This window comes from Xiphophorus hellerii, chromosome 23 (assembly GCF_003331165.1).
Source record: "Xiphophorus hellerii strain 12219 chromosome 23, Xiphophorus_hellerii-4.1, whole genome shotgun sequence".
NCBI lineage: Eukaryota > Metazoa > Chordata > Actinopteri > Cyprinodontiformes > Poeciliidae > Xiphophorus > Xiphophorus hellerii.
In genome coordinates, this window is record NC_045694.1 from 650,152 (window position 1) to 675,044 (window position 24,893).

General features: G+C 46.0%; 3 protein-coding genes across 4 annotated transcripts in view; 2 read left to right on the top strand and 1 right to left on the bottom strand.

Moving 5' to 3' along the window:
• Positions 1 to 24,893, top strand: part of LOC116714596 (alpha-1,3-mannosyl-glycoprotein 4-beta-N-acetylglucosaminyltransferase B) — a 776,799-nt gene that overhangs the window by 605,384 nt on the left and 146,522 nt on the right. The window lies entirely within an intron of this gene.
• On the bottom strand, positions 6,633 to 13,794 carry polr2b (RNA polymerase II subunit B). Of its 2 annotated transcripts, none has more exons than XM_032555228.1 (25): positions 13,641 to 13,794; positions 12,735 to 12,807; positions 12,413 to 12,563; positions 12,215 to 12,327; positions 11,919 to 12,138; positions 11,695 to 11,853; positions 11,460 to 11,624; positions 11,188 to 11,384; positions 10,997 to 11,116; positions 10,734 to 10,920; positions 10,516 to 10,659; positions 10,010 to 10,149; positions 9,815 to 9,926; positions 9,587 to 9,741; positions 9,290 to 9,488; positions 9,050 to 9,218; positions 8,522 to 8,618; positions 8,356 to 8,450; positions 8,039 to 8,289; positions 7,876 to 7,965; positions 7,590 to 7,697; positions 7,398 to 7,511; positions 7,159 to 7,319; positions 6,898 to 7,093; positions 6,633 to 6,827 (listed from the first exon to the last, which is right to left on the bottom strand). In XM_032555228.1, exons 1-25 carry the CDS (start codon positions 13,657 to 13,659, stop codon positions 6,738 to 6,740), a joined length of 3,525 nt encoding a protein of 1,174 aa, XP_032411119.1. In that variant the 5' UTR covers positions 13,660 to 13,794; the 3' UTR covers positions 6,633 to 6,737. The 2 variants fall into 2 exon arrangements, with proteins under 2 accessions (XP_032411119.1, XP_032411120.1); XM_032555229.1 differs by having other exon boundaries at positions 12,413 to 12,591; positions 13,641 to 13,793.
• On the top strand, positions 21,790 to 24,746 carry LOC116714616 (probable pancreatic secretory proteinase inhibitor). Its single transcript, XM_032555296.1, has 4 exons — positions 21,790 to 22,186; positions 22,321 to 22,352; positions 23,727 to 23,839; positions 24,504 to 24,746. The coding sequence occupies exons 1-4, from the start codon at positions 22,135 to 22,137 to the stop codon at positions 24,547 to 24,549; spliced, it is 243 nt and encodes an 80-aa protein (XP_032411187.1). The 5' UTR covers positions 21,790 to 22,134; the 3' UTR covers positions 24,550 to 24,746.

The following is a 24,893-nucleotide window of genomic DNA, read 5'->3' on the forward strand; positions in this document are numbered from 1 at the left end:
AATGAAAACTTTGCCTGAGTTATTTTTTAAAGTGACAGTTTTTATACTGTAGTTATATTCACATTTTTGACATCATAACTGGATTACTACAAACCTAAGGACTGGGGGATCTTCTTGCTTTTATTTTTACCTTATTTTTCTTCATCTCCACACAATGTCCGGCTCCGCGGGCACAGGTGGCTCCAACCCCAGGAAGTTCAGCGGGAAGATCGCGCTGCACGACCGGAGGCAAGCATGGGAGACGCGAGCCTTTGAGCAGCTCATGAACGACCTCACCGTATCCGGGGTGCAGTCCCGGAGGGGACAGCAGCTCCGTCTGTCCCAATCCCGGGTGCAGTGCTGTGGTGGCTCTCTGCCCAACGTCAATCAGATCGGCAACACCAACACAGATTTTCAGTTGAACCAGGACAAAATGCCTCCGGCCGACCCCAAGGACATTAGCAGTATTATCCAACGACTTCAGTCTATAGAAATGAAGATCAAACAGCTGGAGGTGAACTTTGAAATCAACGCTAACTGTGGAAATCAGACAACTCTTCCTCAAATCAACGGAGAGGTTGTACGCCTCGCATCAAGCAGCTCACCCTGGAACGCTCTGGGTGCCAAGCCGAAGCAAACGTCTCACACCGCAGATCTGATGAGGCGACTGACAGGGAGAACCCCTCACCTGGACGAATCAGCGTGGCCGGCTCTGAGCCGAAACCCACCTTCAACCTCAACACCTGCTCCACCAAAGAAAAACAAACAAGCAGCTGCAACCAAAACGGTTCCACCGACCCCGCTCCCAAGGACAGAGCGACCAGCCCGAGCCTCAAAACATTCTGACTCTGTGGGAATCCCACTGAAAAACAGATTTTCTGTACTCCAGCCTGAGCCTCTGAGTGAAACCTCGCCTTCAAACATCAACAATGAGGCGAGACCAACACATCCACCTCCCAAAGCTCCAAAGGACAAAGCGGCTACCAGGAAAACGAAAGGTATGCCAAGAGTGCTTATTGTTGGAGATGAGGCAGTAAATGGAATCAGTCACGTTTGCAATCCCAAGAAAACGAGAGTGATTTCCTTTCCTGGTGACACTGTATCTGATTTAACTCGTAAAGTTCTCTCGCTGACCGCTGATCAGCCAGATATTGAGTCTTTAGTTGTGCATGTTGGAGCCAACGATGTGGCAAAGCAGAAATCTGAGATTCTGAAAAAGGACTTTAATATTCTACTGAACACTATGGGAAAGTTAAAAATGAAGTTATTTCTCAGTGGTCCATGTAACAAGGTAGCCTTTCGCGGTTGGATTTTCCAGTGAGGATGAAGCTTTGAGGCAGTCAGGTGGAAACAGCAGTGGTTTTATTCTTCACACAACATCAACAACACTTCACAGGTGAAACTGCAGCCTTAAATAGTCCCAGCTGTGACGGACCAAACCACCTTTAATTCACAGGGCAATCTCAATTCATCAATATCCACTTATTTAATTAAAATACCTTTTACTAAATACAAACATTTCCATTTACTTTTTATAAATATTTTATGTTTTATCATTACACCATATGAAACACCACAAAACCCATAAACAATTCCCCCCCCCACACCTTTCAATGGCCTCTCCCGGAGACTATATATGGTGTCTGAACCCCCAGGGCAGAATTTGTCCAAACACCCTGGAGAGGACACAGAAAAGACAGGTGAGTCACTCTACATTAGCACTCCACACCTAACAGATTATGCACAACACATTTGCTGAGTTTTACCCACCAGTAGCTCATTGCTCTGAGTAACAATTATCCTCCCTCCACAGGCAACAACCAGCTCACTCGTCAATGAGGAGCAGCTGTGCAGAGCCCAGAGCTAAAGGCTACATGCTAATCTCTAAAAATACTCAATAAATACAATTAAAACTTCTTGTGTGCAAATTGTTATTGATGTGCAAATCTATGCTTAAAGTGCAGTGCTAAATAAAGTGCTTGTTAATAAAGTGCAAAAAATACTTTAAAAAATGCTATACAGTGATTTCAGTAAAATAGTCCCAGTAATGAAGATCTCTTCATTACAGTCCAATTTCATCACCTCAATGGGGAGACGAAAAACCCTCCAGGCTGGACATGATAAACAAATGGCTGATTAAAAGCTGCTCTGCCAGCTCAGTGACCTTCATCGATAACCTCTGGATCTATTGGCAGCGCTTTCACCTCTTTGGAAGAAGCGGACGCAATCTTAATAAACATGGGATAAAGCTGCTCACTGCAAATCTTTTTCATTTTATCAACAAGGACAGCAACGTGATCATCGCTTCAGAAGAACAGGCTCAAGGATTTCTGACCAGGAAGAAACCGTCGGCTTATCAGGAACAAGCAGTTTTAAAACAAGCTGATACATCGACTGGAGACGGAGCGACTGGTTCCCTTCCTCCTTCTCCCCTCCCTCTCTGCTCACCCACTCATTCACAGGATTCACAAGATACACATGGAGAAATGTCTTCTGGACCGGAGTTTCTTAAATTTACAGATGGAATGAATCAACAGGTTGTACTTGGGACGTCTCTTCTTAGCGCTCACGTAGCAGACCTCACTTCATTTAAGCCACCTGACTCTAACGTCCCAGAGGATCCATCACTCTGCGTCTCTGAGGTCTGAGGCCGGGGTCCAGACTTTATCTTTACGCCCTTCTTGCTCCAGAATGTGTCTGGCCCCTCGGCACTGCAGAACAGGACATTACCTGTCCGGATCACTACAAGAAAATTTACAAGAAACAGAAACATAAAATACAGGGGACCTAATTCAAACATCAGAATGTTCCCCTGCCTAAAGGAACCTCAGACTGAAGATTTCTTGGCTTCCAAGTCACTTAAACTCTTTTAAATCCCAGATCTCTCTGTGCTAAAGCTCTATTAATTAATGATTTCATCACTGAGCATAATATCCATGTTATGTTTCTGACAGAAACATGGTTGAATGATAATAATGAATCGATCGTACTAATTGAATCTGCGCCTCCTAACTACAATTTCTTCAGTGAGAATAGAAAACACAAAAAAGGAGGAGGCGTGGCTTCAATATTTAAGAATACCATAAATTGTAGTAAAATCTCTTTGGGTCACTTCACCTCTTTTGAGTATCTTGGAATTGAGGTTAAAGGCCACAAACGAACTTTGACAGTAACTTTATACAAAACTCCAACTTTTGTGGAAAATTTCTTTACTGACTTGAATGAACTTCTATCTCTTATATGTATTGATTATGATTGTTTAATAATTGTTGGTGATTTCAACATTCATGTTGACAACCCCCAAGACAGAGGGGCAAAAAAGCTCGCTAATATTTTAGAGACTTTTGGTTTAACACAACATGTCAAACAAGCAACACACACTCAAGGACACACACTGGACCTGGTTATCAGTAAGGGTGTGAATATTTCCAATGTCTCTGTAACTGATGTCGCCTGTCGCATCACTTCCTGTTATCTTTGAAAGTTCTTTATCTTTTAACCCACTTGGACAAACAGCAACCATCACAAAACGTTCTCTCACTGAAAACACAGCAGAAACTTTTCATCAAATCTACTCTTCTTCCTCACCCTTAAGCTGTAATGATGTAGATAAGTTGGTAAATGATTTTCAGTCTAAAGTCTCAGATATTATTGATTCCATTAAAATGAAGGTTGTGTCTGGTAAAAGAAATCTCCATGGAGAAATGCACAAACAGATCTGTAAGACAACTCTGCCGTAGGGCAGAACGAAAATGGCGTAAAACTCAACTCCACGTTCACTATGACATCTATAAAGAAAGACTACGTAACTATCATTTAACACTAAAACATGCAAGAGAGGCTTTCTTTGCAGATGTCATAAACAAAAACATTAACAATGCTCCAGCTTTATTTGCAACAGTTGACAGAATCACAAACCCTCCTGTGACGTTACGCCTGAATTCCAATGTATTGCTGCCTGCAACCAGTTTTCCAGCTTCTTTTCAGAGAAAATTCATAAAATCAGAGGATTAATCTGAACATCCACTATAAAGTCAGTACCAATGCTGAGCCCAAACAAAACAAATACAGGAAAAATGACCCAATTTCAACTACTTAATTATAAAACCCTACAGGAAATTATAAGTCAACTAAGCTCCAGTTCCTGCTGTCTGGATGTCCTAGATCTATAACTCTAGAACATTTCTTTAAGAAAGTCCTGCCTGTTATTGCTGCTGATCTGATCCAGATAGTAACTCATCGCTCTCATCAGGCGTTTTCCCCCAGGCTCTGAAAACAGCAGTAATCAAACCACTGATAAAAAAGAACAATCTGGACAAATCACTACTGCAGAATTACAGGCCGACCTCTGACCTCTGACCTCCCATTCATCAGCAAAGTTATTGAAAAAGCTGTTTAAACAATTAACTAGCTTCCTAACGATAACCAACCGCTTTGACTCCTTCCAGTCTGGTTTCCATGGTTACCACAGCACAGAGACTGGCCTAGTCAAAGTGTTCAATGACATCCATATAAATACGGACTGTGGCAGAACCACAGCGCTGGTTCTGTTGGACCTCAGTGTTGACCATGACATATTACTGAATCGACTGGAGAGTTGGGTCGGACTCTCCGGTCCAGTGCTTAACTGGTTTGAATCCTACATAAAGAACAGGGATTTCTTTGTTTCAATTGGAAACTTCTCATCAAAGAGGTCAAAGGTCACATGTGGGGTACCCCAAGGTTCAATCCTAGGACCCCTTTTATTCAATATTTATATGCTCCCACTAGCTCAGGTTATAACAGGAAATGATATTAGCTACCATAACTATGCAGATGACACACAGCTCTACATTACGATGTCACCAGGTGACCTTTGACCCCATCCAATCACTGAACAGATGCTTAGAGCAGATAAATGTGTGGATGTGCCAAAACTTTCTCCAGTTGAACAGAAACAAAACTGAAGTTATTATTTTTGAACCTAAAGAGGAACGATCTAGAGTTATAGATCTAGAGTTATAGGTTTAGAGTCATAGATCTAGAGTCATAGATCTAGAGTTATAGATCTAGAGTCAATGCACAGCTTCAGTTATTACAGCTAAAAACCAGCGATCAGCCCGAAACCTGGGAGTAGTGATGGACTCTGACCTGAACCTCCAGAGCCACATAAAGACAGTTACAAAGTCGGCCTTCTATCACCTGAAGAACATTTCCAGGATTAAAGGACTAATGTCTCAGCCAGATCTAGAGAAACTCATCCATGCCTTCATCTTCAGTCGTATTGATTATTGCAACAGCGTCTTCACAGGTCGCCCCTGCCGCCCCTCTCAGCTCTGGCCCTGATTATAACACAGTCTGGGAAAAACATGTCACTTCGCTTCTCACAATGTGTTATTACTTCAGTTACAATTCTGTATGCTGTATGATCACCTTAAATCACTAAACATAATCAACTTTCTGTTTCAGTTCAAACATAACTTCTTATAATAATCATCTGAGTTTAACTCTATTTACCATTTCTTTATCCGTTTTCCATTACATCAACTCTTTGTATAATCATCAGTAAAGCAAAGTACAAAAATCCTAATTTTCATAATCATTAATAAATCAAAATACAAAAATACATTTCTAATAATCAACCAGTAGTCAAAATGCAAGAATATATATATTTTAATCATTAGTAAATCAAAATGCAAGATGACTTGTGTCTCTCAGGCCTTTATGCTGTTTTCTGTGAAACATCTCATCCTCTATAATGACCTTTCACCTCATTAGACAACAAATTCATTTTGACATAATTTACATGTTCATGCTGCAGCTTACACACACACACACACACACACTGCGTCCCGTCTTCTTAGGGACTTTGCATCGACTTCCATTCATTTTGTATTTTTTTTTCTATCTGACCTTTGACCCCGACAATCAGCAGCAGATCTGTGACCTGAACTCATTTCACAGCTCAGCTCCTGTTTCTGACCTCTGACCCAGAAACAGGACCCATAATGTGTTTGGATTCAGACGCATCTTCTATTAATTAGCACCATAAACCGTTTAGAGATGTTTAGATGTTTGTTGCCATGGTTTCTTTCTCAGATTTTGTCATCTTGCATTCTCTCCATCCTTTCCTCCATCTTCCCCTTTAAACTTTTTTTTTACCCCTCCAGGGGGTCTTTTGTGGCTCTAGTGTCCCTTATATGACAGCAGGCTGACAGGAAACGGGGAAGGAGAGGGAGGAAGACATGCGGCAAATATCATCGGGTCCGGGAGTCGAACCCGCGACGGCCGCATCGAGGACTCAAGGCCTCCAAATATGGGTCGCGCTAACCGCTACGCCACCACGGCACGCCCCCCTTTAAACTTTTTGCCCATCTCTCTTCCTTCCTTTTTCTCTTTTACATTTGAAATAAACACAAAGCAGTTTTTTTATATGAATGAAAAGCCCTGCGGTGACCCCCCGACCTGTCCAGGTGACCCCGCCTCCCAACCCTTGGACATCGGACCCTGGCGCCGCCATCGGGCAGAAACGCGTCAGAAAATGGATGTAAGCAAAGAGCTGGACGCTCCCCCTCGGCTGTGACTCCCACCCTGATGGCGACGATGTTGGATCCAAGCCATCCTCTATTGCCATGACGATGTGTTGTTTGGACCAATCAGGACCGAACCACACATGTTAGAAAAACACATTTATTTACTACAACAAAAAGAACAAAGATCTAGTTTCTCCTCTTCACGTTGATGTCACTTCCTGGTCAGCAGCTGATTGGCTGAGCCCTCTATGAGGTCATCATTCGAGGAGCGATGCTCATGGACATCAGTTCCTGGAACAGCAGCTTGCAGGCGTACGGCATCCGGACCAGAGAGATCTGATCAGAACCAGAAACGGGTCAGAACCGGGGCGGAGGCAGCGATCGGCGGGTTTTGAACCGGGTCTACCTGCGTCTTGTTGCGGCAGCCCCGACACTCGTAGGTGTGTGTCCTGGTGTTGGCGATAGCCATCAGGCCGCACAGGTTGCAGACGTGGACCTGGTACGGGTCGGACGCCTCGAACAGACGCTCCCGGAGGAACTGGGCGGCGCCGTGGGCGATCTGGCAGTCCCGCTCCATCTCCCCGAAACGCAGCCCGCCGTCACTGGGGAGACGGGTGAGATTAGCGCGATGCGGACTCACCTGAGGCGGCGAGGGGCGGGAACTCACCGGGAGCGGCCCTCCATCGGCTGGCGGTTCAGGATCTGGACCGGCCCGCGGGCCCGGGAGTGGATCTTATCGTCCACCATGTGCTTCAGCCGCTGGTAGTAGGTCGGCCCGATGAAGATCTGGGACGTCAGCTTCCTCCCCGTGAAGCCGTTGTACAGAACCTGATGACACAGCCACAGTCACACACCTGAGTCACCTGGGCAGGTTTCAGCCTCCCAGAATGCATCAGGGCCTCTGACCTCGTTTCCTCTCAGGTGGTACCCGTACTCGGACAGCAGGTTGGACACTTTCTGCACGTTGACGGCGTCGTTGAACGGCGTGGCGTCGCCGATCTCACCTTTGTTGGCCGACACCTGAAAGGAGCGACAGCCTGGCAGTCAACGCTCAGGGCATAACGCACAGGGGCTCGGCGGGGGGCGGAGCCAGCTTACCTTCCCCTGCAGACACTCGATAAGATGGCCGACAGTCATTCTGGACGGGATGGCGTGAGGGTTGATGATGATGTCAGGTGTGATGCCTTCACAGGTGAACGGCATGTCCTTCAAAATAAAACACCAGGTCACGTTTTAATGACCAGAAGAGCCAATTAACTCGCCCGTCCTGACCCCACCTGTCCTGACCTGTAGCTGATCAACTCGCCAGTCCTGACCCCACCCGTCCTGACCCCACCTGCTCCCCTGATTCGTTAACTCCTCCAGACTCGCTGACCCCGCCTACCTCCTGTCGGTACTGGATCCCGCAGGTTCCCTTCTGCCCGTGGCGGCTGGCGAACTTGTCTCCGATCTGAGGGATCCGGACCGAACGGACCTGCGGGTTGGAACCGGGATGAGTGAGCGGTCCGGGTGCTGGTAACCATGGTAACCAGGGCGGCGGCGCTCACCCGGATCTTGCAGAACTTGTATCCCTCCTGGTTGAGCGTCACCATGACCTGGTCCACGATGCCGGTCTCGCTGGTCCGCAGGAAGGTGCTGCAGTCCCTCTTGGTGTAGCGCCGGTTGGTGCTGTCCAACTCGTCCTCGTTCTCCGGCAGCGTCACCGTCTTCCCGATGATCACGTCCTCCCCGGACACGCGGACGCCGGGCGCGATCAGCCCGTCGTCGTCCAGCTTGTCGTAGATGGCGTGCCTCATTCCTGTCGACGGGTTCTGTTAGAGTCAGGATCGGGTTTGGACCGAGCCGTTGGGGAACCGGCGCTCACCCTGACACGTCTCGCGGGTCGGCTTCTCGAAGATTTCCTCCTGGTCGAAGCCCTTCTTGGACTCCTGCTCCTTGTAGGACCGGTAGAAAACGGACCTGCAGGGAAACGCTGGTCCGTTTAGAAGATGGAAACGGACCGGGCCTCAAAGGTTCTGGTCGCCCCTCACCTGAAGAAGCCGCGGTCCACAGCCGAGCGGTTCATGATGACCGAGTCCTCCTGGTTGTAGCCTGTGTAGGAGGCGATGGCGACGATGGAGTTGATTCCTGAAAGATGGACGACAGAAGCCAAATATTCCAAGTTTCAGGAAAAACAAGTTTCCTTCAAGAGATGAAATGATTGATCAGATCAATAATCACCCGATCAGCCCTCAGAGAGGACTGATCATGTTTCAGCTGCAGATGCATCGTTTGCTACAAATGATCAGGCATTCACTAAAGTAATTATTGACTTGGCTAATAAAATGCTGATTTTCTTATTTAAAAATGACTTAAATTATTTATTTGCATGTATTGATGAATTTCTAATATCGTATAAAAAATCCTCAGTGGTTCAATGAAAAATCTGGAGAAATCTTAAATCCGATTAGTTGTCAGGATCGTGGGTTAGCTGCCGCTAACGACGGCTCTGCTGTGAAAGACTGTCTTCCCCCGGTAACGGGTCGACCCCTGAGGCTGCGGGTGAGCGGCGGCGTCACCTGCTGGCAGCTCCCGGAAGCGCAGGTACTCCATGGAGCGCGTGGTGACCAGCGGCTTCTGGGGGTAGTACAGCACGTGGGCCAGCGTGTCCATCCTCACGTGGAAGTTGGTGATGTAGACGCCCATGGCCTGCTTCCCCATGGCGGACTGGTACGTGTTCCTGGGAGACTGGGCGGGGATCGGAAACGGGTCAGAACATTGAGAACCCGCTCGGTTCTGGACGGACCGCCGACTGGTACCTGGTTGTGGTCGGGGAACGGGATGATGGAGGCGCAGACTCCCAGGATCATGGACGGGTGGATCTCACAGTGGGTGTAGGTGGAGCAGTAGGCCACGCCCTTCTCCTGGAGGTCATCAGGGGTCATGGCGAGCATGACGGTTTCCTCCTCCAGTGTGTCGATGTACTCCACCACGCCGCTCGCCACCAGGTCCTGCCAGCTGACCGTCAGGAGGAACATCAGAGTCCAGCAGGACCGCACAGCGCCCGTTAGCCGCTGAGGCTAGCCAGTTAGCCTGGGCAGGTGTGTCTGGCTCACCTGTAGTTGTTGTACTCTCGCTCCTTCAGCTGGTCGATGTGCCGTCTCTTCAGCAGCAGCTTCTGCTTCTCCACGATCAGCAGCGGTCGGCAGATCCGCCCGGCGTCCGTGTAGATCCGGATCTCCCGCTCCCGGATGTCTCGGATCATCGACACCTGGAAGAATCGGACCGTCAGGAAGGCTCAGGTTGTCCCCAGGTGTCCGAGGTGAAAGGAGGGCGGGGCTTACCTCTGACACGATGATGTCCATCTGCCTGCGGAGCTTCCTCAGCGTGTTCATCAGCTGCTCCGGGTCTTTGTGGATCCCCACCCAGCAGCCGTTCACGAAGATCTTCGTAGCGCTGAAATGGGAAAACACGGATGAAGACACGGATCAGGAAGACGCCGGGAACGCTGGGTCTCCGGGCAAAGCGAGGCGACTGACTCGGCAATGGCAGCCGGGGAAATCTCCTCCAGGTTCTCCATGCTCCACTCCTCCAGGAACTCCAGGATGGGAGACGGCTGAGAGCCGACCGAGATGTAGGCCATGAGGGCCAGGTTCTTCACCAGACCCACGGCGTGGCCCTGCAAACCGGGCAGAAACCAGTGAGGAACCAGTCAGGAACCAGTCACATGGATGAAGTAGACTAGGGAACCTGGTCGGTTCTGTCTTGGTCAAACCCTGTGCGACTTGTCGGTCCGGTAGAGTTCTATCGGGTTGGTCCAGTTCGGTCCGGTTCAGTCCAGTTCTGTCGGGTTGGTCCAGTTCGGTCTGGTTCTAACATGTCGGTCTGGTCCGGTTCTATCGGTCTGGTCCGGTCCGGTTCTATCGAGTTGGTCCAGTTCGGTCCGGTTCTATCGGGTTGGTCCTGTCCGGTTCTATCGGTCCGGTCCAGTTCTAACATGTCGGTCCGGTCCGGTTCTAACATGTCGGGCCGGTCCGGTTCCTACCTCGGGCGTCTCGGCGGGGCACACCATGCCCCACAGCGTGTTGTGCAGCTGCCTCGGTTTGGCCAGCTTGCCGTCGCGGCCGATGGGGGAGTTGACCCGGCGCAGGTGGGACAGCGTGGAGGCGAAGGTGAGCCGGTTCAACACCTAGATGGAGGCGGGGGGGTTACCATGGAGATGGACGACAGGCGCGCAGCCGGGGCGGCGGAGGCAGAGCCTACCTGGGACACGCCGGCGCGGGCCTGGTGGGCCTTCTTGACGTCGCCCCAGTTGCCGGTGGCCAGGGAGTACTTGAGTCCGTCGGAGATGATCCGAGTCTTGATGGCCAGCTCCAGGTTGAAGTCCTTCCCTCGGTCGATGAACTTCTGGGCGTAGATCCGGATCTCCTTCAGGAGGTTCTTGAACATCCTGGACAGACGGGAACTAGAGTTACCCTGAGGAGGAGGAGCGGCGGCCAGGTGAGGAGCCGGGCGAGAAGCCGCACCCTCTGAACAGGAAGGCCAGCAGCGGTCCGGCCAGGTCCAGCCTCTTGTTGCCATAGTGATCCCTGTCGTCCAGCTCCCGCCGGCCCAGAGCCGCGAGGAGCAGCCGGTGGACCATGTACCTGAAACACCGGACACGGATCAGAACCAGGCCTCACACACGGGTCCGGGCGTGGCTCCGCGGTGGACTCACCCCAGGAAGTAGGCCTTCTTGGTCTCGCAGAAGTCGCTGACGCCGACGTGCGGCAGCATCTCCTTCTGCAGAACTTCCTTGGCGTACTTGATGCGCCGCTCCTTTGTCACGCCGGGCTTGGCGCCTCTGGACCCGATGAAGTTCAGCGCCACGTTCTGCTCCTGGATCACAAACGCCTCGTCCAGCGACGGCTTCACCTGCGGGCGTAGCGGGCGGGGCTGAGACGTTCTGGTCACCGTGGCAACAGAGCGGCGGCCCGGCAGCGACCTTACCATCTCCATCATCTCCGGGTCGTCGAAGTCGTAGATGATGTGCTCCAGGATGTCTCTGTCGGACACGAAGCCCAGCGCCCGGAACACGATGATGATGGGCACTTCCTGTCTGATGTACGGCAGCGTGGACACGATGCGCTGCCCGATGGCGCTCTTCTTCACCCCCTGAGGCAGACGCAGCGTCCATCAGAGCGCCGCCTGCGGGCTGCAGGGCGCGTGCGGCGGCGGGACTCACCTGTCCTCCACGGGCCATCATGCTGACCCAGATGGTGCTGGTGGGCCGGGACGAGTTCTCCAGGCAGGACCGGCACTCGCCCGTGTACGCGTACTTGGAGTCCTTCTTGGCGAAGACGTAGACCGTGTTGGTGGCCATTTTCTCCTGCGCGATCAGCACCTGGAACCTCCAACAGCTCAGGTTCCAGTCGGGAACTGGGGAGGGGAAGTGATGTCACGGCCTACCTTCTCGGAGCCGTTGATGATGAAGTAGCCGCCCGGGTCCAGCGGACACTCGTTGAGCTCGCACAGGTCGCGGTCGGTCAGGCCGCTGAGCAGGCAGTAGGTGGAGCGGAGCATTATGGGAATTTTACCGATGAATGTCTTCTGATGCTGCGTCTGCAGCTGCTCCTCCCCCTCCTTGATGATCGTCTTAGTGATGTCGACGTACAGCGGCGCCGAGTACCTGAGGAGACGCGTCGGACGGGTCAGAACTGGGTTCCAGGTTAGGACCGGGTCAGAATCGGGTCAGGTGGACCTACGTCAGGTTCCGGAGCCGGGCCTCGTTGGGCATCATGGGGGACGGAGCGCCGTCCCGCTCCCAGTGGGTCGGCTTGGACAGGTAGATCTGCTCGAACTTCAGCAGGTAGCGCGGCTGAAACACGGGCGGTGATGTCACGATGATGTCACGGTGATGTCACGGCGGGCCGATAAAAACCTGCTCCTGGTTCTGGACTCACCGGCTCCTCCACCTCCCCTGAGGTGTGCTGCGCCTCGGCCTGCAGGTCGATGGGCGGAGCGTCCTCCACGATCCGCTGGACCGACATCTGGATGAACTCATCGAACGAGTCCAGCTGCTGCCGCACCAGGCCCTTCTCGTCAAAATAAGAGCTGGAGAGGAGCCATTTCAAAATAAGAGCTGGGAAATTTAATCTCATTCTCTAAGGTGGATTAGCCAGAAACATCTTCCACTTCAGTTATTGATCCATGATCGATCAACATCATTAATGATCACATGATCAGTGAACACAGCAACAGTCACATGACCTCAGGTGAACTTACCTGATGACGATCCAACAGGCTTCCTGCCACAGATCAGGAGTGATTTCATCATCATCTTCATCGTATTGATTATCTGTCAAAACAAAACAAAACAAGCCATACACGTGATCAATGATCAATACCTGCAGCCCGGGATCAGTACAGGTCAGTTGTCATGGTAACGTCTGTGTTCTTCAGCCCAGAGCTCAACATACTTAAAACTAGAAATAGTTTTTTATTGTTAAGTGTTTTCAAAAACTGTAAAAGGGAAAATCATCATAACAGAAATAAAATCTGGAAAAGATTCATCATTAATGAATGATGAATCATTAATCCTAAAACAAATGGAATATGCAATAATATTCTAATTTACTGAATGGTAGTCATTCTGTTTTTGGGTCAGGCTGCTGCTCTGTCTAGAACCGGAACCAAAGGTTCTAACCAGCGGGTCAGAAGGACAGAACCTGCAAAAGATCAGTTAGCTCAGAGTTCGCAACCCTGACCTCAAAGTACATGAATATGTGTGAAAACAGAGTAATAACACTTTACTACACATTTTTGTTTTCAGCAGAAGTTCTATCATGACCCAAACCGCCATGGTCAGTCGTTGGTACGGGTCCAGCCACCCGAACCGAGCCGCACCGTCCCTATTAGCTCCTCTGTTAGCTTTAGCTTCTGTTAGCTTTAATTGTTTCAATAAAAGGTTTTAAAGCCGCAGATCAGAACGAGCGCGAGCTGTCCGAGCACACTGAGCATGCGCATGTCACCGGTATTATTGAGCAGGTTATCGGGAATTGGTGATCAGCTCCTGATCACTTCATTTGTTTTGAGCAGTGAAGCTAGAACTAGCATTAGCTAGAATTCCGTTAGCAAATCGATAAGGTTTGTAATCACTTCCTGTTCCCTGTCTCCTCACTTCCTGCTTACCTTCGTCCTGGTCGTACATGTTTCAGGTCCAGCTCAGATTAAACCGTGAAAGCTCCGAACCAAGAACCGAACCTGAAACGCGGACCCGAACCGACGCTACAAGTACGTCGGCTGGCGGCTGCTGCTACTTCTTCTTCTTGTGTCCAAACAGATGCATTTCCGCCAGCTTCATAGGGGAGCCTATAAGCTTTGATGGCGCCTCCTGCAGTTCAGACGGCGTAGTGCATGAAGATCTGTTTCCATTGATTCTTTCAGTATCAATTTGATTTATTGTCTGTGTGCATAATATCCTAATATTTACAATAATCATTTCAGCTTTATCAAGAAATAACAATTAATGTTTGTTTCATCATCTCAAATGTTCAGTTTATTTATGTCAGAAGTCATTTCATCCAACAAAAGCTTCAGATCCGGACCTGAGGAGGTAAAAACCGAATATCAGCAGAAAGTTTCAGTATTGTGGAAATGTTCTATGTATTTTTGATATCCGAACACAAACCTCTGGGGAACGCCTGAGGAGAAACAAATTAACTTCATAAACTGAGGCTATTTATTAAATAAATTCAGATTTAATTACAATCTGTATCTATGAATTTAAATCATGATCCACTGGATGTATTTTATTATCCTAACCACTCTGTGCTGCCTTTTGTAAGTTAAGCTGGACCAGCAAGGTTGAAACCGCACTAGAACGCCCCCTGGTGGATATTTTGTTTTGTTTTGATGACGCTAAAAAAGAATATAAATCCAAGATGGTGGAACGCGTCACCGAACAGCTCACGATTTAAGCTGATTATCATCCTAATACGTTGTGTTTCAGACAAGATTTGTTCGTAAGTGTTGGTTAATTGTAAAAGCAATAATTGTCTCTTTGTTTTATGTAACTGGTGTAAATAATTGTACGCTGGAGTCAGTTAGGAAAAGTTTTTATTTTTAGCTAGCAGCTAGAATAGCTAATTTGCTATGTTCGTTGGCTAATACTCAGTTTGTATGTTTCAGTTTACGATGGCCAAAGTGATGGCAGTGGTCAGAGGCCACTCTTCAATAAACAAGTAGAAAAGAAACAAGTTTGGTTATTGGAGCGTCGTTGTCTGGCTGTCTAGCTGCTGAAAACTCGAAATCTCAGGGCGAGGACAGCACAGTAAAGAACATCAGCGCAGCGGGCCACAACCACGAGGAGATATTCAGCACATTAACCATGAGCCTGCGGTCAGGTAAAGCAGATGACATGGAGAACAAGGATAATGCAAGCAATACAGACACAAGTTCTAAGTCTACACGCTCATGTACGTCCAAACGTTCGTCCACAAGTTCTGCAGCATTAAAAGCACGAGCAAAAGCAGAGGCTGCACGTGCTCAGTTGGCGTTTTCAGAAAAAGAAGCAGCCATAATGAAACAGAAAACTGAACTTGAAGCTAATTTGCACATTTTGAGTTCTCAGAAGGCTGTTGCAGCTGCAGAAGCAGAAGTTGCAGTTTATGAAGAGGAGGAGGTTCTCTCAAAAATTGAACAGGACTATCCATTAGCAGGACCACCTGCCAGCCCAAAGCAGCGTACGGCAGAGTATGTTCAAAAACATTCAGACATTAGTTTTGAAGGCTTCTCGTTGCCAGCAGATCCACTCACCTGTCATAAGGCTGCACATGAACAGTGTGAAAACACCATGAAAGAAGAAATGGACAATAACAGCTCACACAGTGCAGAAACAGCCAAGCCTAAAGTGGCGCACATAGCCCAACACAGAGAGCGACTGAACCCCCCCATACTATATCCGTTCCACACTCCTCCAACATCAACAGAGGCACAAGGTGTACAGGAGATTACTAAGTACCTTACACGGAGAGAAATGTTAAGTTCAGGACTTTTGCAGTTTGATGACCAGCCAGAGAATTACTGGGCGTGGAAAACGTCATTTCAAAATGCTATTAAAGATTTGAACGTTACAGCCCAAGAAGAGCTAGATTTAATGGTCAAATGGCTGGGAGCTGAGTCTGGACAACAGGCAAAAAGAATCCGCTCAGCCAACATCTTTAGTCCAACTAGAGCACTGGACCTTGTGTGGCAAAGACTGGAGGAATCTTACGGTTCTCCTGAAGTAGTGGAAAATGCACTCTTAAAAAGATCGAACAGTTTCCCAAACTCAACAACAGAGACAACATAAAGTTAAGAGAGCTGGGTGACATTCTTCAGGAAATTGAATGTGCAAAAGATGGAGGATACTTACTAGGACTCTCATATTTGGACACGGCTCGCGGAGTCAATCCCATTGTGGAGAAGTTACCCTATGGACTACAGGAAAAATGGATCGCAACAGGTGCAAAGTACAAAGAGGAACATAAAGTTGCCTTTCCCCCTTTCAGTGTTTTTTCAAAGTTTGTAAGACAACAAGCCAAAATAAGAAATGACCCAAGCTTCGATATCACACCTGCCAACGCAAGCTTCAAAAAAGAGAAAAGCTTCAAAAGCAATAACAGGCAAGTGATTACTGTACACAAAACAGACGTCCCTATAGATGCTAGTACATTTCAAACTAGTTACAGTAAGCTTATAGAAAGCCCTGACAAGGTTTGTCCTATACATAAGAAGCCTCATCCACTTAAAAAGTGTAAAAGTTTCAGAGCAAAACCCATAGATGAGCGCAAGTCATTTTTAAAAGAAAACAGAATCTGTTTTAAATGCTGTGGCTCTACCCAGCATCTAGCAAGGGATTGCAAGGTGCAAATAAAGTGTATGGACTGTGGCAGCGACAGACATTTAGCAGTGCTACATCCAGGTCCACCGCCTCCTCCAGCTGAGAGCTTTGAAGCTGGTAAAGATGATGGCGGGGAGACGCAGGAAGATAGTGCAAATGTCTCAGTTGTTTCTAAGTGCACAGAAGTCTGTGGTGATGTAGATATCCCACATTCATGTTCAAAAATAAGTCCTGTGTTAGTCTACCCAGAGGGGAAAAGAAAACAGGCAAGAAAGATGTACGCAGTGCTTGACGAACAAAGTAACAAGTCTCTAGCTAAGTCTCAGTTTTTTGAGCTCTTTAATATTAAGACACGCTCAGACACTTACAAACTCAGGACATGCTCAGGACTGTCAGATAATGTTGGCAGAACAGCATTAAACTTCACGATTGAGTCAATAGATGGTAGAGTAAAGCTCCCACTTCCAAACCTCATTGAGTGTGACATGATTCCGGACGACAGAAGAGAGATCCCGTCTCCACATGTTGCTATGAAGTTCCCACACTTACAGAAAATAGCTGAAAAAGTACCTCCTGTAGAAGAACAGGTACCTATTCTTTTGCTCTTGGGAAGAGACATTATTCAGGTTCATAAGGTCAGAGAGAGAATCAATGGGCCACATAGTATGCCCTATGCACAGCGTTTAGATTTAGGCTGGGTTATCGTTGGGGAAGCCTGCATGGGGAAAACACATAGATCCCCTAATGTGAATGTGCTTAAAACACATGTTCTTCAGAATGGACGTGCTTCTTACCTCTGCCCATGCCCTAACATATTTCAAGTCAAGGAGTCAAGTGGTTGCAATTACCAACTCAGCACCACACCTGCCTTCCAAATGGATATCGAAAACACAGCTACCAGTCAACTGGGAGAAACGGTGTTTGACCGAACAAAAGATGACGACAAACCAGCACTGTCAGTAGAGGATAAAGAGTTTATTGACATTATGGTAAAGGAAGTGTACCAGAATGAAGGTAATAGCTGGGTGGCGCCTTTGCCATTCCGCTCTCCTAGACCAGAGCTTCCAAGTAACAGAGAGCAAGCACTCAAACGCCTCCAGTCGCTCAGAAAAACACTGGACCGGAAGCCTGAAATGAAAAGACAATACACAGAGTTCATTCAAAACATGCTGGACAACGACCACGCAGAGGTTGCTTCACCTTTGGACTCAGGCAAAGAACACTGGTACTTACCATCTTTTGGTGTGTACCACCCACAAAAACCGGAGCAGCTGAGAGTAGTTTTTGACTCAAGTGCGGAGTTTGAAGGACTGTCCCTTAACAAAGTCTTATTAAGGGGACCCGATCTAAACAACACTCTAATAGGTGTTCTTATGCGTTTTAGAAAAGAGCCAGTAGCATTTTCAGCTGATGTGCAACAAATGTTTTACTGTTTTGAAGTGAGAGAGGACCATAGGGATTATTTGAGATTCCTTTGGCATGTGGATAATGATACCAACAAAGGCATTTGTGACTACCGAATGAAAGTTCATGTCTTCGGTAATAGTCCATCACCAGCTGTGGCTATTTACTGTATGAGGCGCACTGCAGTTGAAGGAGAAAAAGAGTTTGGCCATGACGCAAAACAGTTCATATTGAGACATTTTATGTTGATGACGGCCTTTCATCCACAGCAACAAGAGAAGAAGCTATTGAGATACTCACAAAAGCACAAAACATGCTGGCTCAGTCAAATCTAAAGCTACATAAAATAGCCTCTAATGATCACAAAGTAGTGGAAGCATTTCCTGCTGCAGAAAGAGCCAAAGATCTAAAAGACTTGGACTTGGACGACATACCCCTGCAAAGGAGCTTAGGGGTGCTGTGGAATCTCAGAAGTGACTGTTTCACTTTTCATGCTACAACTGAGAAAAAGCCATTCACCAGAAGAGGTGTCTTGGCCACCGTGAACAGTTTATACGACCCATTAGGATTTGTTTCACCCATCACAATGCAGGGAAAAGCTCTTCTCCGTGACCTATCCACAGAACGGAAAGACTGGGATGAACCACTTCCTGTAGAAAGAGAAGAGGAATGGGACAAATGGAGAAACTCGTTGAAAGATCTGGAGCAGCTACAAATACCAAGGTGCTACTTCTCATTCTCCCAGTCCATCGCTGCAAGGAAAGAACTGTGCATGTTTTCAGACGCCTCCACCATGGCCATAGGAGCAGTGGCATACCTGAGAGCTCTCGACAGTGAAGGTCAGTGGCATACAGGTTTCATCATTGGCAAGTCCAAAGTTGCCCCCCGACCCGCTCACACTGTTCCTAGATTGGAATTATGCGCAGCAGTTTTAGCTGTAGAAATGTATGAACTCATTAGAGATGAGATGGACATTGAAGTGGACACTGTAAGATTTTTCACAGATAGCAAAATCGTCCTTGGTTACATACACAACAACACAAAGAGATTCTATACCTATGTAGCCAATCGAGTGATCCGAATCAGGAAGACCACACATCCAACACAGTGGTTTTACATATCCACTTGTGACAATCCAGCAGACACAGCCACTAGACCGATCCCAGCTTCCACATTAGCTTCCACAAACTGGTTTAGTGGTCCTTCCTTTTTGACACGACATGATATTGAGACATCACACTGTGATAGTTTTACACTCATTGACCCTGACACAGATACAGAGATCAGGCCTGATGTGAAAACCTTTGTTACCAAAACCTCAGTAATGCAGCTGGAACCATCTCGTTTTGAAAGATTCTCTCATTGGATGAGATTGTGTTGCACTATTGCATCACTAAAGCGTGTGGCAGCATCATTCAAGAAAACAGACACAGAAAGTAAAGGCTGGAAGTGTTTCAGTGACAGTAACACTGCAGGAGAAATATCCAAAGCAGCCAAGTTTATCATTCACACAGTACAAAGTGAAACATTCAAAGAGGAGCTCAGGTGCATAAAAACAAATCAACCACTTCCAAAACAGAGTTGTCTACAGAAGTTGAACCCTGTCATTGATGAAGAAGGACTTCTCAGAATAGGAGGACGCTTGGCACCTGCTAACCTAACAAAAGAGGAGAAACATCCTGTCATTATTCCAAGGTCTCATCACATATCTATCCTTCTTATCAGATACCATCATGAGAAAGTAGCGCATCAGGGGCGTCATATAACAGAAGGAGCTCTCAGAGGAGCTGGATTTTGGATTACTGGCAGTAAAAGGCTTATTTCTTCCATCATTCACAAATGTGTCCTTTGTCGAAAACTTAGAGGACAAATGCAAACTCAAAAGATGGCAGATTTACCCATTGACAGACTGTCAACCATGCCACCATTCACTAGTGTGGGACTGGATGTCTTTGGGCCCTGGACAGTCTCCACACGTCGCACCAGAGGAGGAAGTGCAGACAGCAAGCGCTGGGCTGTACTTTTCACCTGCATGTCCACAAGAGCCGTGCACATTGAGCTCATTGAATCAATGTCAACATCGAGCTTCATTAATGCACTAAGAAGATTCTTCTGCATCCGTGGACCTGCTCAAATACTCCGTTCTGACAGAGGGACAAATTTTATTGGAGCATGCAATGAACTGCAAATTGATCAGACAGACACAGAGCTGACTTCTTACCTGCTAGAGGAAGGATGCACATGGCTGTTCAACTCTCCCCACTCCTCACATATGGGTGGTTCGTGGGAGCGACTCATCGGAGTTGCAAGGCGCATCCTGGACGGTATTCTTTTGAAAGCCGGACACATCCAACTCACACATGAAGTGTTAAGTACATTCATGGCAGAAGTAATGGCAATAATGAATGCAAGACCACTTGTACCAATTTCAACAGATCCGGACAAACCAAACCTCCTCACTCCTGCAATGCTCCTCACCCAAAAGACAAATGCGCTATCTGCACCAGCAGGAAGCTTTGCACCACCAGACCTCTACTCGAGGCAATGGAAGCAAGTACAGTGTCTGGCGGACTCTTTTTGGAAACAGTGGAAAAGTGAATACTTGTCAACTTTGCAGAAACGGAGAAAATGGACTGATGATAAACCAAACATTAAAGTTGGTGACATTGTGTTATTGAAAGATGCTCTCGCTCACAGAAACAACTGGTCCATGGGAAAAGTTGTGAGAACATTTGAGAGTAAGGACACTAGGGTTCGAAAAGCAGAAGTAAAAACTGTAAAAGACGGAAACGAAAAAGTGTTTTTGAGACCCGTTACCGATATGGTTTTGCTTTTGTTGGATGAAAATTACAATGTTATAAGTGTAAACAGTTCATAATGTTTATTGGAACAGGTTATTTGTAGTGGCACAATTGTATTGTACCAGGCGAGGAGTGTGCTGCCTTTTGTAAGTTAAGCTGGACCAGCAAGGTTGAAAACCGCACTAGAACGCCCCCTGGTGGATATTTTGTTTTGTTTTGATGACGCTAAAAAAGAATATAAATCCAAGATGGTGGAACGCGTCACCGAACAGCTCACGATTTAAGCTGATTATCATCCTAATACGTTGTGTTTCAGACAAGATTTGTTCGTAAGTGTTGGTTAATTGTAAAAGCAATAATTGTCTCTTTGTTTTATGTAACTGGTGTAAATAATTGTACGCTGGAGTCAGTTAGGAAAAGTTTTTATTTTTAGCTAGCAGCTAGAATAGCTAATTTGCTATGTTCGTTGGCTAATACTCAGTTTGTATGTTTCAGTTTACGATGGCCAAAGTGATGGCAGTGGTCAGAGGCCACTCTTCAATAAACAAGTAGAAAAGAAACAAGTTTGGTTATTGGAGCGTCGTTGTCTGGCTGTCTAGCTGCTGAAAACTCGAAATCTCAGGGCGAGGACAGCACACACTCATTATTTCCTGATGATTTTTTAGTTTGGTTGTCCAGAAACGCCAGCAGGGCCAATGTGAACCACAGCAGAATAAGTTTTACTTTGAAATAATGAAATATATTTGACCTTTTAACTAATATTGTATCAATATTATAACAATCCAAAGATTTCTGTGTTTTACTTTTTCTGACCATGAAAAAATAATTTAATGAAGAGTTGTGAAGCGAGAGGCTCCCAGGTTTCCCTCTGCTCCCTGAGGACCAGGGACCCGGCCATGAGTCAGTCCAGGCTCAGAGTGGGGTCAAAGGTCAGATCGGGTCACATCTCTGCCCTCATGTCTCTAAATCTGAGCGCCCACTGTGAACAGAAATCAATCGGATTATCTTTATTTTAAAATATAAACGAGTCACTATAATAGACTTAAACTCGTTGCATCAGGTGGAAAAACGTCAAACATTCAACACATTTTCTCAAGCCGCTTTCTCCATCACTGCTTTGGTGAAAATTTTGATTTGGAAACTTTGCTGCTTTAGAAAGTATCTTAAGTAAAAAAAAGACTGATTTTACTGCAGTCTCTGGCTTAGCCCAGATAATTCAGCAGAACGGTGGGAAACGGCTTAAACAAAGTCTGTTTTTGTGCTTTAATCACTTTTGAATTGTTACATTCATGTTTTCTGCTGTTGAAAATCCAAAGAAGAAAAATGATTTCTGTTTTTAAATCCTTCTGCTGAGTTTCTGACCTGCTTTCAGCCAGACTTGTTTTTCTGTCCCTCAATCTTGGGACATTTTTCGCTCTGTCAGCGATATTTCACCGCAGACAGAATGTTGATCCACAGATTAAGTCCTGAACAAAAGGCCGCAGCAGCCGTCACAACAACACCGAACTCGTAAAAGGCCGCAGCGGCCGGACCTGCGCACAGAAAAACCGGCAGCCAATCAGACACAGTCGTTATTTCAGGATAAAATTGATCCAGGATGTTTCTGAGGACCCTGGCGCTCGTCTTTCTGACACTTCTCCTCTGCACAGGTAAAACCAGAAGCAGGAACGTTTGACTGAAATCCTTATTTAAGCTGTTTAATTGACTTAAATTAAGTCATTTTAATTGTAAGGCTGTATTCAGCAAACAAACTGTACAAAAAAACATTAAATATATTTTCCAGGTGCTGAAGACAAATCCAGGCTCCACAGGAGGGTAAGAAACATCATCATGTTGGAAAATTGAAATCCTTTATAAATTACAGGAAGAAATGTGAAACAGTTTCATCATCATGTAGCGTTCTGCAGGCGCCACCATCTTGTCGCCGAATCAGAGCAAACTGCATGTTTACAGGCATTATTATTATTGACTCACATTACATTACAATAAACGTACCAGAATTATTTCTGTTTGTTAAATTTTAGAATAATCAGAGAAACGAGAGAATTTTTCAGGAATTATTTCAACCAGTTTCTTCAAATTCTCTGGTTTCATTTCCTCAGTTTTTGGCAGCGTTTCCTTTAAACCGACTGCTTTGGGTTTAAAGCGACGATGCTCATCATGTCCAAACTTTACTGTCATCAGAACGTCTCCAGAGGTCCAGATGGTTCCGCCTGAGAACATTAAAAATCTGCAGAAATGATTTTCAGTCCATGTTGGTCCACGACTCCATTAACATTCTGGAAAAATCTACTGTTAGCTTCTGCTAATTCTTAGTGGTTAGCATTAGCGTTCATTAACTCTTTCATGAGCTTAGCGGTTAGCATGACCATAGTTAGGATTCTTGTTTAGCTAATTAGTAGTTAGCGAGCCTAACTTTTTGGTTAGTTGTGCCATTCTCTGACAATAACTATAATAGTTATAATTGATATATTTTCCATTTAAACCAGAAAACGGAAACATAGAATCAATAAAATATTTATGATTTCTGTGGTTCAAAATATGTAGGCTGTGATTTGACACCAAACATTTTTATCTAGTCGGTGAGTTTAGTGCAAAAATTACTTTTCGTTGAGAACCATGGCGGCCATCTTTAAAAATAACAAAGATATCAGTAAACATGATTTCTATGGATCTAATTATGTATGATTTGACACCAAAAGTATTTATCTGTGATAAATATTGGCAAAGTTAGGTTCTGTATCCGCATGTGAAATATTTTCTTGAAATACTTATTTATAAGCTGCACAATAAAATTCAATTTAATCTATTCACAAAGTGAAAGAGACGTAGAGCAGAAAATCATCTGCTTAGAATTGATAGCTTTTAATATGCTCTGCTGTAACGGGTCAGAACCAGAACCCTGAGGTTAAATAAAGCCTGATGCACCTAGAGGCCAGCTGAGGTCCCGTCTGAACAGACAGAACCAGTTTCTGGATCAGTTTGCAGGTCATTAGTGACCTTGAGTTTCTGTTGAATGACCTCTAAAGAAGCAGCTTTCTGACCAGACGCAGAATTACTGATCTGCAGCTGGAGCAGAACTCCACCAAGAAAATCAACCATCAGAGTAAACACCCTGGACCAGGACCAGAACCAGAACCAGAACCTGTCCTGAGTTTGTGATGTTTTTTGCCTCGTTCCGTCCTGCAGCCCTCCTGTGTTGGGATGAGCGTCACTCAGGCTTGTCCGCTGAATTACTCTCCGGTGTGTGGCAGCGACGGCGTCTCTTACCCCAACGAATGCTCGCTGTGCGTCCAGCGACTGTGAGTTTCAACGTTCTGCGGATCCAACTCACAGGAACACAGAACGATTTACTGGAGGCTTTTATTCCTCCAACATGTCCAAATACAAACTGTTTACATCATGAACAGGAAGAAAAACAGACCGATCTGTCGAAAACAAACCTTCAGCAAGGGAGTTTTCTCCTCAGAATCTGTTACCACGGAGACAGGACCTGGTTCTGTTACCACGGAGACAGAACCTGGCTCTGTTCTTCCGGGTTCCGTTTGAGAGCAGAACCTGTTCCAGTCATCAGTCTGTTTTTAAAAATAAAACATGTTCAAAGATAAAAAGTAAAATAAAATAAAATGATCAAAACTGCTGAGATGATCGGATTAATTACATTCAAGCATTTTATTGAGTAAAAACAAACAGTTTAAATTTACATATATGAGCCAGGTACTTCTGTCTTGTACAGTATATTGTTAATACCTTTATTATTACTGTTATTACTGTTGTTAATTATGTTTTTTGATATATTTTAACCATTTTTGGAACTTTTCTGTGCAACCTTACGTATCTCGCTTTTCACCTTAAGTTTCCCTCTTTGGGACAATAAAGGATTTTTTAAATTCATAATCTGGATTAAAACAAATAGACATTTGACTTTATTGTTGTTAAATAAAAATGTTGGTTATTTTTGTTCAGGGAGAAAAATGCAGACATTTTGATTGTGAGAGACGGACCGTGCTGAAGATGACGTCCTGATGACATCACACCCACGCGCATCATTAATGAATGTAGCTTTTAGCATGTAGCATTCAAATATGAACGCTGGTGAATGCAGACATATTTAATGAAAACTGCATCAGAAATTGTCTTTGTGTTTTCATATTTCTGTAAACCTTTTACATTCAGCTTCTGATCAATAAAGATCTTATTTTTCTCTGAGTTATGTTTCACTAATTTCTACAAGATATTGTTTATGTTTTTCTCAATGTTTGATGCTATAATGTCCATCACTAATATCCATACAAGAAGATGTATTTCTAGAAAATGAATGTAGCACACTGGAATAAGCTTGTTATTACATGTTAA

Bases quoted from the DNA above. Each gene is read 5' to 3' on its own strand.
- polr2b (XM_032555228.1), bottom strand. The intron at 11,854-11,918 runs GTAGGCCGTGAC...TGGAGGTTCCAG, and splicing joins TCATCAACGGCTCCGAGAAG to GTGCTGATCGCGCAGGAGAA. The intron at 7,094-7,158 runs GTGAGTTCCCGC...CCGTCTCCCCAG, and splicing joins CCGATGGAGGGCCGCTCCCG to TGACGGCGGGCTGCGTTTCG.
- LOC116714616 (XM_032555296.1), top strand. From the start codon at position 22,135: ATGTTTCTGAGGACCCTGGCGCTCGTCTTTCTGACACTTCTCCTCTGC. The intron at 22,187-22,320 runs GTAAAACCAGAA...TATATTTTCCAG, and splicing joins GACACTTCTCCTCTGCACAG to GTGCTGAAGACAAATCCAGG. The intron at 23,840-24,503 runs GTGAGTTTCAAC...ATTTTTGTTCAG, and splicing joins TCGCTGTGCGTCCAGCGACT to GGAGAAAAATGCAGACATTT.